At 37.1% G+C, this 13,944-nt stretch overlaps 1 protein-coding gene across 2 annotated transcripts in view; it reads right to left on the bottom strand.

Moving 5' to 3' along the window:
* The window catches only part of LOC134752944 (fibroblast growth factor 22), a 251,025-nt gene that overhangs the window by 12,843 nt on the left and 224,238 nt on the right, over positions 1-13,944 (bottom strand). For both annotated transcript variants that reach the window (XM_063688743.1, XM_063688803.1), the window contains exon 4: positions 9,468-9,571. In XM_063688743.1, the coding sequence (XP_063544813.1) occupies positions 9,468-9,571 (104 nt within the window). The remainder of the gene's footprint in view (positions 1-9,467; positions 9,572-13,944) is intronic.

Genomic DNA, 13,944 nt, shown 5'->3' with positions numbered 1-13,944 from the left:
GCCATTTTCTGAAGCTTATTCCTTTAACAACAAACAAAATACGAAGTAATTTTAAGTAAATCTGTGAGATGCCTATTTGCTTTGGTATAATTATAACGCTTTTAAATAACAATGGGAAAGATTATGATTATAGCAGTCTATTATATGTATGCGGATAATATGTGACGTTTTCAACCAAAAGGTACCACATTGTCGCTTGGCGATAAGGTTGATTTCAAATTGAAGCTATAAGGAAATAGAGCCTTATTGACAACCGACATTAAGTACCCTTTTGGTTGAAAATGGCACATATAACGGTCGTGTGTTTCCCAGTAGCGTTAAAACTACTGGGGGCCTAGCCAAGACGACAATCGTACATCGACAAACGCCAAATGAAAAAAAAAACGGCCAAGTGCGAGTCGGACTCGCCCACCAAGGGTTCCGTACTTAGTATTTGTTGTTATAGCGGCAACAGAAATACATCTGTGAAAATTTCAACTGTCTAGCTATCACGGTTCATGAGATACAGCCTGGTGACAGACAGACGGACAGCGGAGTCTTAGTAATTGGGTCCCGATATTACCCTTTGAGTACGGAACCCTAACAATGCCAGCCAGCACTTTGCCACTTCGCACAGTGGAGCTATTGGAAAATTAATGCTTTTACGGCGCTAATCACGAAGAGTCACTAGCAATAATAAATTACACAACGAAGGCCGCAAAATTATCTGACACGTTATTTGTAACACAATAAGAGCGCGTCACATCTTTTTGCGGCCTTCGTTCTGTAACATTTTTTTTTAATTATAAACTGATCGGCGATTGGCCCTAGTCACACCTAATGGAAAGTGAAGACAGGGCCTAAGATGGAGCTCACCGGTTCAGTAACAGCCTATTCACTCTTGACACCGACTGTCCACAATACAACAGAATAAGTAATGGTACTACCGTACAGGACACATCCTACAAACCCGAAGTTTGACAGCGATTCAGATCGAATGGCACTATCCCTTTCGGCTATTTAGGGTTGTCAAAATTCAAGTCATTATCTTATACGTGGTCGTGCACGCAAAGGGACGTCAAGTTGTGCCAACCCTAATTGCTCGGAGCAATGCTGAGCCGAACGGAGCCGAGTTTGACCGAAAGGAGGAGTGTCCCACTGTCCCCCCACTGACAATACTTGAATCTCATTAAAACAGTGATTGAGGGAAGGGGTGAAACGCAGATTGCCACAGCTTGGCAGGATAACTCGCATTCCAGGGATACAGGAGGGTTGGTTGGGGTGAGAGGTATTTTTATGAAACACGGAAAAATGTTTCCAAATGAAAAGGGTTTTGTCGTATCGGAAAGATCTTTCAAACAATATGTAGCATTTTAAGTACTTATACGATACAAGTACGAAAGTTTTCTAGTTTTTGGGGTTCCGTACCTCAAAAGAAAAAACGGAACCCTTATAGGATCACTTTGTTGTCCGTCCGTCTGTCTGTCAAGACCCTTTATCTCGGGAACGCGTGGAGATATCGAGTATAAATTAAGACCATATGCTCAGGTCAGGTCTATGGTCCCTTGAAGCTGTGAAAAAATCAAACTTCTAAGTAAACGTAAAAAAAGATACGGCCGTTTATGCGGCAAAAAACCTATATTTCGACACTTTCAAAGGAATCAAAATTTATAGGGTACTTCCCGTTGACCTAGAACTATTAAATTTGCCAAGTAATATCGTCATTCACTACAAGTACAGGGAAAAATTTCAATATGTAAAAAATTGTAAAGAATAAATAAAGACAAATGTCGCATGTGAGTTGGTATCGAACGACATGACACATGACAATCGGCCCCCGACTCTAGTTTGTCTCTAAATTAAAAAAGCTCTTGTGGTCCTATTAAGAAACTCACTTCGTTCGTTCCTTAAACCCACACTCATATTTTAATGCCTTTCATTATGTAGCAGTCACATAAACTACTATTACAATTCCTTGAAGGTCCATTGCGCTGCGAAAATTCTAATGTGGAAAGTATGAATAAAATCATACTTTATCCAAGCAATAAAAAAATTTAGAAAACTTTTTTGATCTATGCACAAGTTTATTTAGTTTAAGATGAAATCTGTGTACAAAATTCTTTAAATTAATTTTTAACAAGCAGAAACATCTGTGACCGATGCTATTAAGCCTTGAATAAATTTAAAAGTGGAAATATTACTGCATTGGGTGAGTATTGAACTCACAGCCTCTGGACTTCCACTTTTCACTTTCCACTTTTAAATAAAATAAAATAAATCTTTACGGGCTTATTGTACTGTTTGCAAACTGTATGCTCTGTGACAAGGGTGCATCGATTGTCGATAACTCAATTGGGACCCTTCGCTTCCGACCCGCTAATGACGTTGTTTTTGTTTCGCCCGCACTCAAGTAAATGCTTCCGACTGTCATGTGTAATGACTAATGATAACAGTCATTTGTTTACTAAATTTGCACCATTATAGTAAAATTGGCATGTATTTTTGTCAAGGGCCTGACACTCTTTGATAAAGAAAGATAGTCTTATTGCGATTCCTATAAGAGGAAAGAGAAAATAGTGCCATGCTTTGTCCTTATCACCGACCGGGTTTTTTTTATGATCGGGTTATGGCAGCATAGGTAGGAGGCGATGGCGAAATACCGAAGTTTATAAGAGTGAAAGAGAAAAAGGATTATGCTGCCATACATTACACCTGTCAATACATGAATATGTCTTTCTCTTACCCCTGGTCGCTCGGTTTCATGTCTATAACTACTATGCTATGTCTATGATTTTTGTATACCTATTTCCTTTTCACTCGTCATTATTGCTATATCTACATGCTATTGAAATGATATAATAAAACGTGTTTGATTATTTAGGGTGTGAATTTTTGAACAGAAATTTTCCTAAAGCGCTATATTTTGTATGTTCCTAAATCCTTGGATTAATAATTTAATTGCTGATGCTGATAGCTATAGTTGGTCAAATCAGATTTCCAGTAAATAAGAACAAAAAAAACTATACTCATCCTTTTCTGTTGGTTGTTAGTACTAGTGTAAGACAAAGATAGTATGATTCTCTCCGTCTATGTTTGAAATGAGTCAGTCCTTTGACATACTATATATCAAAAATATATCATTTAGATATATTACATAATTACTATGTAGATTAACTTGACACTTAAGGTTATTTTATCACAATGCTATACTTAAATTAGGAAAAAAAAACAAATTTGAAAAATGGGACACATTCAAATTTCGAACGCTAATCGGAACGTAGTTGTATATAACTATAATAGTTAAACGTTCTTTTATCCAGCCGTAAAGCGACCCATACATTATCCACATCTTAACGAATTTATAAGATCTATGGTATATACTCAGAAAAAAATCTAGGTTTTCTAATTTTTAAAGCTCATTCTAAATGAAGAACAGAGATTAGAATTCCTTTTTATTTTAGAATTTATCTTGTATTAGCCTGTTCTAATAATTTAAAAACTTATCTACGAACTTTTATTACCTTTTAACGTATCCATATTAAAGTAGATAATTGCTGCCCAATTAATTGATTAGCAAATTTTGCCAGTTGATTTAGCAAATCGGACAGGTAAACATTTGGCATCCCGCCAGCCGGATAGTGAATGGGCGACTTGAATAGAGCTGCGCTCAAAACGAGTGAACGAATGATCGCCTATTCGTTCACTGGCCACAGACTATCAGGGTGATCCCATTAGGCAGGCGCTACACTACACAGCCGATAAGGGTGGAGTGACACCATTTATCATGGATTCCCGATTCATTAGCGCAGGCGTGCGACTATTTGTCATACGTGTGGCCGTGGCCTTAGGAGGAATAGGAATGAAAGGGGACGGCGGGGTTATTCCCACTAGTTACCACTAAGTTGTTACAAGTGGTAACTACTGGGAAAAATAATTCCCAGTAGTTACTTATTCACCAACGCGGTTTGGTTACTTTAAAAAGGTGGGATTATTTTTTCCACTGGTAAGAACTTGGTGGTAACTAGTGGGATTAACCCATTTTGCTCAACTTTCCCATATAAACACAGCAGCACGTTTGTGTTGTTTAGGTATGAACAAGTTTGGAAACAAATCATATTATTTTATTAAATATTTTGATTTGTGTTTTTTAAGTAGTCACATCACTCCGGCCTTTACCACTGGAGGGCTTAGTCACTTTTTTCTTTAATATATGACATCTATTACAGGTAGGTATGATTAAAATGGAAACAGCTCTACTAATACATATTAAATCTTTAAAACTACGGAACGGATTTTGATGCGGTTTTTTTAAATATATAGTAATTCAAGAGGAAGGTTTATATGTATAATTTGTACAGGTTTTGTGTAAATTAGTTGAAATACCCGTGCGAAGCCGCTAGCGAGCGCTAGCTTTATACAAATGATGAATTATTATTTCTTCCCTGATAATTATAAAGGTTCCCTAAGCCTACCATTATGGCAATTTGAGCTACACTATCTTTTCAAGTAAACTAACATCTTGCCTTACTGTTTCCAATCTGCTCTCTACACACAGAGGGTGTAAATGAAAATCCGCTGACGAAGACAAACGACGCAAACCGCCCCGCCAGTTATCACTTACGACCGTGCACGTCTGGGCCGTTACTTTTACGAACATGGTTTTTAATATAAAGAACTTTATTTCTGAAGCGTTAAAGTTGTTTTTCAACTGATAAGTAGTGAGATTATGACTTGTATATGACATGTGATATTTATTTGTTTTGATTTGTGAGGATTCACTTAAGTGACGGGGTTGTCTGGAGTTAAGGTCAGGGGTGGTAATATATGCAGGGGAGTATTTCTGGCGCCACGGTATTAGGACTATTAAGTTAGGGAAAATAATTATTGCACTTCCGTTTAGCACAGGTATTTAAGGCGATATTCAGTCAGAATTTAGAATCGACAGTAGATTTTGGTATTTAGACATTTGTTCCGAAACACAGTTCCGGTCACATTTGCTGAACGAAATTTGTTCAGTAGGTACCCGCTATTAGTAATAGCTAGTAAAATTCTTTCTTCCATCCATCTTTAGCTTTGAGGCGAATTAGAAAGAAGGAAAAGAAGAAGAAGTAATTTCAAAATTACTAATTAAACTTTTTAACAAGTTTGGGAACAAATCAAATTATTTTATTAAATATTTTGATGTTTTTTTTTTTTTTTAAGTAGTCACACTACTATATATAAATTAAAAACTGTAATAGATGTCATATATTGAAGAAAAAGTGACGAAGCCCTCCAGTGGTGAAAAGGCCGGATTCGAACCGGCGTCTTTAGCTATCGCGGCTAACGCCATGAACCCCTAGGCCACCCCGCCACGGCGGTGCCCGTCCGAATTTCTCGACTATATGCCATCTTAGTAAGACTAGGCGTCTTTGACCAGCTCTAAGGGCAAGCAGTGTGCGCTTGCACCTCCTAAACGAACTCCTTGCGGATTTACGTTGTAGCGAGAGAGACTGGTGCTGCCATCTATGAACAAGTTTGGGAACAAATCAAATTATTATATTAAATATTTTGATTTGTTTTTTTTATAGTAGTCACACTACTATATATAAATTAAAAACTGTAATAGATGTCATATATTGAAGAAAAAGTGACGAAGCCCTCCAGTGGTGAAGGCCGGATTCGAACCGGCGTCTTTAGCTATCGCGGCTAACGCCATGAACCCCTAGGCTAGGTTTATCAATGGCATTCAAGTTAAACTAACCATTTCCTTGTTTATCAAATAATTTTGACGAAGTGGTTTATGTAAATCTGGTGTGAAAAAGCCATGTTAAATTGTGAATACTGAATAAAAATGATCAGAATAAGTCTTCTGTGTCAGACTGTAACGTAGATGTATTTATAATTTGATTTAAACATTTATATGAAGATCATAATAGAGTATTAACAAACGTATCAGTAAAAAGTGGATAACAATACCCCTGTTTATAGAAGCACAATAGAAAAACCTACAATTAGATTAAGCAAAAATTACCTTATTCTCAAAGTATCAAGAACTATAATCGATAGTACTTTTATAGTTCAATTGTACCACCCACAGTAACAAGTATTGAACTAAATAGATCACTTGTCAAACAATTCAATTAACAATAGCCCTTACAATTGATATGAAAAAATTCTTCATAGCACCACGAAACAATAAACTACAGAACCAAATAACATACGAAAATCATACTTAAAGTTTAAACATTAAAGATTATACGCAGTATTAATTTTGGTAAAATTAAATTTGTTACAATACGTTTCTAGATATAGTACTATATAAATAAACAATTCGAATGTAATCCTTATAATTTAAAGTATAAAGTTTATAAGTGATTTCATAAACAGTAAAACATATTTGCTAAAATTAGTAGTAGGTGTCATTTATCCATGAGAAACATTGGGTTCTTTATAGTAGCCACAATGCGACGTTCGAGAAGGTATTTTATCGGGAGATCTCGCGGCGATCGATCAACACTGATGGATCGTTATCCTGGGAGGTGAAAGTGCTGTGTCTGTAATAGGGCTTTGGACTACCTACTTGGCTATTATAGTATTTAACACTTCTCATTTTAAATTGTAATGAGTTGCTTGGTCGTTATTAGGAGTCAGTGTAGAGTCCGTGTGAGCTAACTTTGTACCGATTTGAACAGAAGTGAGGGACTAACATTACAAACGTCATATTTTCATAGAAATTTGACATTAATGATAACATGGCCACACTTTTGTAAATGCCATGCAGAGTTATTAGAGTCAAACCAAGGAAAGTCTGCAGAGATTTTGATAGCACACAGAGTGCAGGTGTTATTTTAAACGAAATTATGGGATGCCAATCTCTTATGGCAGAACTTTTGCAAAAGTGACCGCTTTCAGCTTTAGATTATTCCTAATCTCTCCGGTGGCGCTAGTTAGGGTCTGGGACATGAGTATAACATGAACCATATAAGGCAATAAATAACCCGACCAAATTACGTAGGTTGTTTTTGGTAGTATTTCTGTGTATGGTGGCGCCGCCTAATTACTGTTTTTTGATCGACACTTTTCATACATAGAGATTTGGCTCCTTTATATAGTCTCCATGACTGGCACTGCGTGTTCTGTCAAAATCTCTGCAGACTTTTCTTGGTCTAACTAGCTTGGTCCGACTTTAGAATACTTACCACTTGTCCTATACTATTGAACAAGCAATTATTTGTATTAATATAGGTAACTCATTCCTTACAAATGGCGGTGCGTCAAAAATATTCGTAGGCAAGCCAGAACTGATGATCATGAAAGGAAAAGTTCTCCACTGTCTTAAAATTAGACAAGCCGGCGGGAATCAGTCTATGGCTGGCACTCAATATAGGTACTTTTAACTAGTTTTAACGATAATAACGATGAATGGCACTCAATATAGGTACTTTTAACTAGTTTTAACGATAATAACGATGAATGTCCTGTTGTTTCTGAATATATATTTGACACTGACTGTTAGGCAATACTTGATACTAGCATCTGCCCAGGACTTTGTCTGTGTGGGATGATGATGATGATGATAAAAACTATCCTATGTTATCCTCGGGTTTCAAACTATTTCCGTACTAAATTTCATCTAATTCGGTTCAGCAGTTCTAGAGGGACAGACAGATAAACAGTTACTTTCGCATTTATAATATTAGTAGGGATTGCCAAACTTCTGTAAGTACTTAAATTTTAATCAAATTAGACACTTAGCTAGTTTTAATACACTTGAGATGGACGGCCATCGTGGCCGTTACTCAACGAAATGATCCCACATTATATGTTTATGGCGATATAAAAACAAACAAGTTGGAACAGCCTGTTCACTAACCGTCATCGCTATGACGCAATGGGTTAGGGTTGTCACAAGTTATTAGTGTCCCAGTTTGAGGTCTCATTTATTCATCGTTCGTCTATGCCTGCGTGTGAGTGAGAAATAATCGCTGCTGTAAAGGCTCAATGCGCTTGGCGAGGAACAGAACCCTATGGAGGAACCTGATCTTCAGCAGAAGGACATGATGTCACGATCCTTAGTATTGAGGGACCGACTGAAGAAGAAGAGAAAGGCTCAATTAGACGGTGAAGAACTTGCATGCGAGATTCGTTACATTCCGAACTTCTAAGCTACAGCAGCCTACAGCCAATTCAATCGGCCAATCAAATACCGCAATGTAACGAATTTTAGCATTGATAAATGCGACTTAATGGGCAGTTTATCACAACTTTTATACGCTCTATATTAACGCTACTTACATGTGCGTAATATGTCTACATTAATTAATAAAAAAACTGATACCTATTTCCAATAATTCTTTTTTTTTTTGGCTTCTCGGTGCGTCTGCATCTAAGACGGCAGAATTTTATCAGAGTACCGAAATTGTACGCCAGTTCTACCATAAAATACGTTCATGTGTCAACCCTATTGCTCCACAGAAGCTGGTATAGTGAACCGAAGCGCCCGCGCAGTGCAAGTTATCTCTTAATCATGATGCATCCACTCCCCAATTACTAGTGTAATGTCGTTTCCGTGTTATAGGAATTGTTTTGGTTGTTACATTAATGACATTAATATAAACTATTATAAACAGGGTTGACAATGGTTTAATGAAAAACTGTGATATTTTAATATTGTCTTCGGTTACCGCGATAGTTACTCATGAAATAAAACTATGAAAACGGATTATATCGCGTATATTGAATTTATAATACATCCCGACGTTTCTAACCCTTTACACTCTTTACAGCGTTCGTGGTCAACGGGTGACTGAGGCGAAAAGCTACAAAGTGCAAAAATACCCACATACAAAAAATAATGAACCATCATAAACTATAAACTTTAAGGCTGGTTGTACGTAAGTAGTAAGAGTAGTAGTAAGGGTAGTAGTAGGCGTCGGGATGTAGTATAAATTCAATATACGCGATATAATCCGTTTTCATAGTTTTATTTCATGTGATATTTTATTTATTTTCACTGTCAGTCAACCTTCAGGCAAAGCAGTTTCTTTACTAATTATTTTGCATGGATATGGGTCTCAAGGCATTTTACTGATACGATTATTAATACATATATGTACTAGATAAAACATTGGAAAATTAGTGAAAAATTCATCGAGGTTGGCTCAAAATGCAGGTACATACTATATACTGCTTATACAGACTACAATAATTTTCATCACGTTTTATTCTCACTATAGAAGCCGAACAGAAGTTATCGATGACGATGTGATAAATATCTCAGATTCAGGCGTTATATAAGATTGTTGTTGGATTAAAATTGTATGAGAACGAGTATCACACAGTTATGACTTATGAGAGATCGCACTAGCGACTCCCGAGCAATCTAATCAACTTTGCTGGCTGCTGCGCTGTGTCACCATTTTCCAAAGCTTTGGCTATATGTATAGACTCCTACGCTCAAAAGACGCTAGTGTGGGGTCTCTCTATACATGTGCTCGGCTACTTACATGTGCGTAATGGTACCCGCAGGCATCCATGCAGAGGTAGAGGCAGGTGGCGACCCCCTGGATCGTCAGGAGGCCAACCTTGTAGGTGGCACGTTGTAGTATTGCTGGAACAATGGAAAATATACTTTTAAGAATTTGATCACAAGTTACCTAGTGCATTTTCTCTCGTACATGAGAAAAGACTTGTGCCCAGCTGTGGTACGTAAAAGTACATAGACTAAGGTTTATTTTGTGTACTTTGCATAGCTATTTTAGACGTTGCAATTGCAAAGAGGAAGTGAGGATACAAAACCCCATTAGGAATACAAATTCCCAAGCATTTAGTCACTGAACCGCTACACTTCACTTTGCTCCATCTTTATGACGCTCGCGTTCCTCGCATTGCCGACTTGCTATAGCAATAAGTAATCTAAAACGGTAACATTACCATAACAAGGCTATTCATGGTTAACGCGATTATTTAGATCCTTTAGGACTAGTGCGAGTTGAGTTAAGGGGAAGTGTAGGAATGAGCATACGATACCGCTGTCCTGTCCGTTAGGCGGTAATTGAGTCAAATTTAATAGTGTCAAAGTATTTCATAGAACAATTTAAAATTAATGGCGCCATACTGTCTACTGCTGAAATTACAGACTGTGTATAGCCAGTTGCATTTTACGTGGGGATTCTGACTGCCCCGAACTAGTAGCTTAGTTGCTGCGTCTGTATGTTCCCTCACTGACTAGATTTCTGTTTCGACCGCGTTGTCGCCATGTGTTAGCGCTGCCACCAGTACGAACTGTGTCCCACCGAAAATCACCGCTTGTTCACGCCGTACACCTGATAAACTCGCTCCTCGAATCAGCACCAAACTGTGATGTGTATGCGAGTGGATGGTTGGACGTTGTTATGAATGCTTGAGTTTCTGTGAGACGATAAATGAACGGCCTTCTGTGATATAATGTTGACTTGTTTAATATGTGTATGAAATATACATATAGGGTGGGCCAATGATAAATGCATGTTAATGAAAGACGTCAATACGAAAAGAAAATTTACCACTGGCCGACCCTATACTTAATATGGAAATTTATGGCAGTATCTTTCTTTGAATACATAGTATTAGGCATAGGCTTCAATGTATTTTTTACTTGGTGTTTTAAGAAGTTTTTTTTTATACTACGTCGGTGGCAAACAAGCATACGGCCCGCCTGATGTTAAGCAGTCTCGATAGCCTTGCGCGTTGCCGACCCTAACACTCCTCTCCCTCGAGCTCTGGCAACCTTACTCACCGGCAGGAACACAACACTATTAGTAGGGTCTAGTGTTATTTGGCTGCGGTTTTCTGTAAGGTGGAGGTACCTCCCCACCTATGCTTAAATAGGTTGCGTTTATTGATAACTTTATCATTAAAGACATAATATCCGCATAATTGATTGCCTTTATAATGGAATGCAAAAACGAATATTCAATCTTTACTTGGATAGTGAAGAAAATCTCATTAACGTATAATTTATATGCATTTCGCTTTGTAACGTTAAATATGCAAGCGATAAAACATTGACCAAAACCGAGTTTATGAATGAAGGATTGATACGATTAATAATTCACAGGCCTATTCGAACGTACACTGACATTAAATTGATATTTGAATCATATTATTTAGTTATCGTGCGTCTCGCCCGCGCCAATACAATCTGGCTGATTGTGATGTAACCAAATACTAACCCTACCACCATTTATAACCACTCACATTCAAACAATAAAAATTTGTATTGTATTGTATTGTACATTGTACAGTCGCCTGCAATTATATCTTAATAATATCTCCTGCTGTTTCCAAAAATCACTTAAAGAACATTGTGGTTGCATAGTACATATATAGTTATTTTAACTCTGTGGCTGACATGCTGCTGTCATATTTAGCTATATTCCGGTTTAATTTATATATGTTCATGTGTATGTTTATGTATGTCTATTTGTATTTGTTATATGTGTATGTTTATTCATTGTAATTGTGTGTAAATGTAGGCTTCATAACGTTTTTGCAACACCTACTTTTTCGATCAATTTCTCTGTTTCCGCTACCCAAAGGTTGTCTGGAAGAGATAGCTCTTTAGCGATAAGACCGTCTGTTGTCTGCCTCTACGTTTAATCAATTGATCTTTTCATCGGTATCTTTTTACTGAGGTGTGCCAATATAGAGTATTCTATCTATCTATGTATCTAAGGCTGCAAAAATATCTGACGCGATCTTATTTGTAGAACCATATTTTTTAGCCTTCGAAGAATAACATATTATTGCAGGTCTGTACCTAGGATACATGGAGACTATATAAAGGAGCCAAATCTCTATGTATAAAAAGTGTCCATCAAAAAACAGTAATTAGGCGGCGCGGCGCCACCATACACCGAAATACTACCAAAAACAACCTACGTAATTTGGTCGGGTTATTTGTTGCCTTATATGGTTCATGTCCCAGAGCCTAACTAGCGCCACCGGAGAGATTAGGCACTATTATTTAAAGCTGAACGCGGTCACTTTTGCAACAATTCTGCCATAAGAGATTGGCATCCTTTCTATACCATCCATACTAGGATAGTTACAAACGAAATCCACGATTTTTGAATGACATCAGTTAGATGTCATTCTGACATCAGTGTATGTTCGAATTGGCCTGACAGTACATTTGGTTTGCAAAGGCGACCTCGATTCGATTTTATGTTCCCAGTGCGATTGTTTATTGACAGTATTTAATTTATATTGATTTATATGTTTGTTTCAGATTTTCATCTAATGCCGACGTTTCTGTGATGGTAAAAACTTTAATGCTACTAGTTATTATATATATATGTAGGTATATAGTATGAATTTTGTCAAATGATTTTTACGCTTCACACCCTATCTGTTAAACGAAAGCCTTTGTTTCTTTTGTTCAGCGGTTACCAATGCTACCGCTACTGACTGAACGGGAACACACTCGTTTAAAAAGAAAATTTACCGACCTATTTGTATGGTTCAAATTTATGTAACAGCTCATTCTGAGACTACGCAGGCAACCGATCGTCCTTCATTACCCAAACTCGTTATCTCAGAATGAGCTGTTACATAAATTTGAACCTTAATACTATCACGATAGTTGCTTTTTAAAGACATGGTTGCTTTGGCACGCGACTAAGGCGCCTCTCCATAAAAGAAACAAAAAATAGATCGAGTTAGACCAAGCTAACTTGGCAGCGATTTTGATAGCACAGACTAACGTCGTATTTCATAGAAAGTTGACGTTTAAATTTTAAACTGTGCCTGTGCTATCAAAATCGCTGCCATTGGTCTAACCATAGAGTAACTTATACTAGAGCGGTACTGTCATAGTAAATTTTGTAACCCCAGTAAATTCACTGCCATCTGTCGACACACTTTAAAACTAAAAATGAAGATTTATAAAAATACGATAGAATGTATTTAAATATAGATAAATGTTTTTTTTATTTGCATTAATTATTTTTATGATTTTGACCCATGTGCTTTCACTGATATGCGTTAAAATTGTTATATAACAAACGAAACCGTCAACGCCATCTATACGACTGTAGGCCAAAACTAGTAGCGCCCTCTGAACGAGAATCAAATTTTCTTGATTTTCGAGGCATGTCTTTTCCTTAGACTGTATCCATCTGTAACATCTAACTTTGGTCTAACTATATGTCTCTATTATAGAACAAGTAAACTGTTGCAGATACATTTGAATTAAAACTGTCGAAAGTTGAGGTTGATGGATACTATTGGTGCGTTAGGTGCGTAGTTTCATACGCTGCTATATTGATGCTGTCTACGTTCTTAACTATCTATGTAATCGCTCTAATATCCAACAAACTGTTAAAAAAATTCAACATCCCCTTATCTAATGTGTTAGTTTAAAATACAATGTTTACAGCCGGCGACATAGATGGCGCCACTTACTAAGCATTATTCGCAACAACGTGCGTAAAATGTAAACGTATTCATCTGGCATTAAGAACCGAACGCACTGTAAACTAATGGTAATACACCCGAATTTGAACCTGAACGATGTACATATAAGATCGAAAATTAAATGTCTACCAAGCTGTCATAATATTTTTCTTCGTTTACGAACGTAAGTACAGTATTAAGGCATTTACACACTAGGATTAGCTGCAGACGCTGCAGTACAGGCAATAAAGTTGGACGGAATGGTTCGAAGTCCATATTGGATGTGAAGAATCACTTTCGCCTTTGTGTTCAGTGCCTTGTTGAGAAAAATAAAATGTAGAGGATTTTCAATATTGCGCTCTTAGTTATTGTAACTATTGTAAAGGATTGAATGAGTCACCGATGTAGGAACTCCAAATTTAATATATTTCGTATGAACGTGAGAATTTGGTATTTACGCAACGTGATTCATTTTTAGGGTTCCGTACCCAAAGGGTAAAAACGGGACCCTATTACTAAGACTCCGCTGTCCGTCTGTCCGTCTGT

Source organism: Cydia strobilella, chromosome 1 (assembly GCF_947568885.1).
Source record: "Cydia strobilella chromosome 1, ilCydStro3.1, whole genome shotgun sequence".
NCBI lineage: Eukaryota > Metazoa > Arthropoda > Insecta > Lepidoptera > Tortricidae > Cydia > Cydia strobilella.
This window is presented reverse-complemented; position numbering and strand designations above follow the sequence as displayed.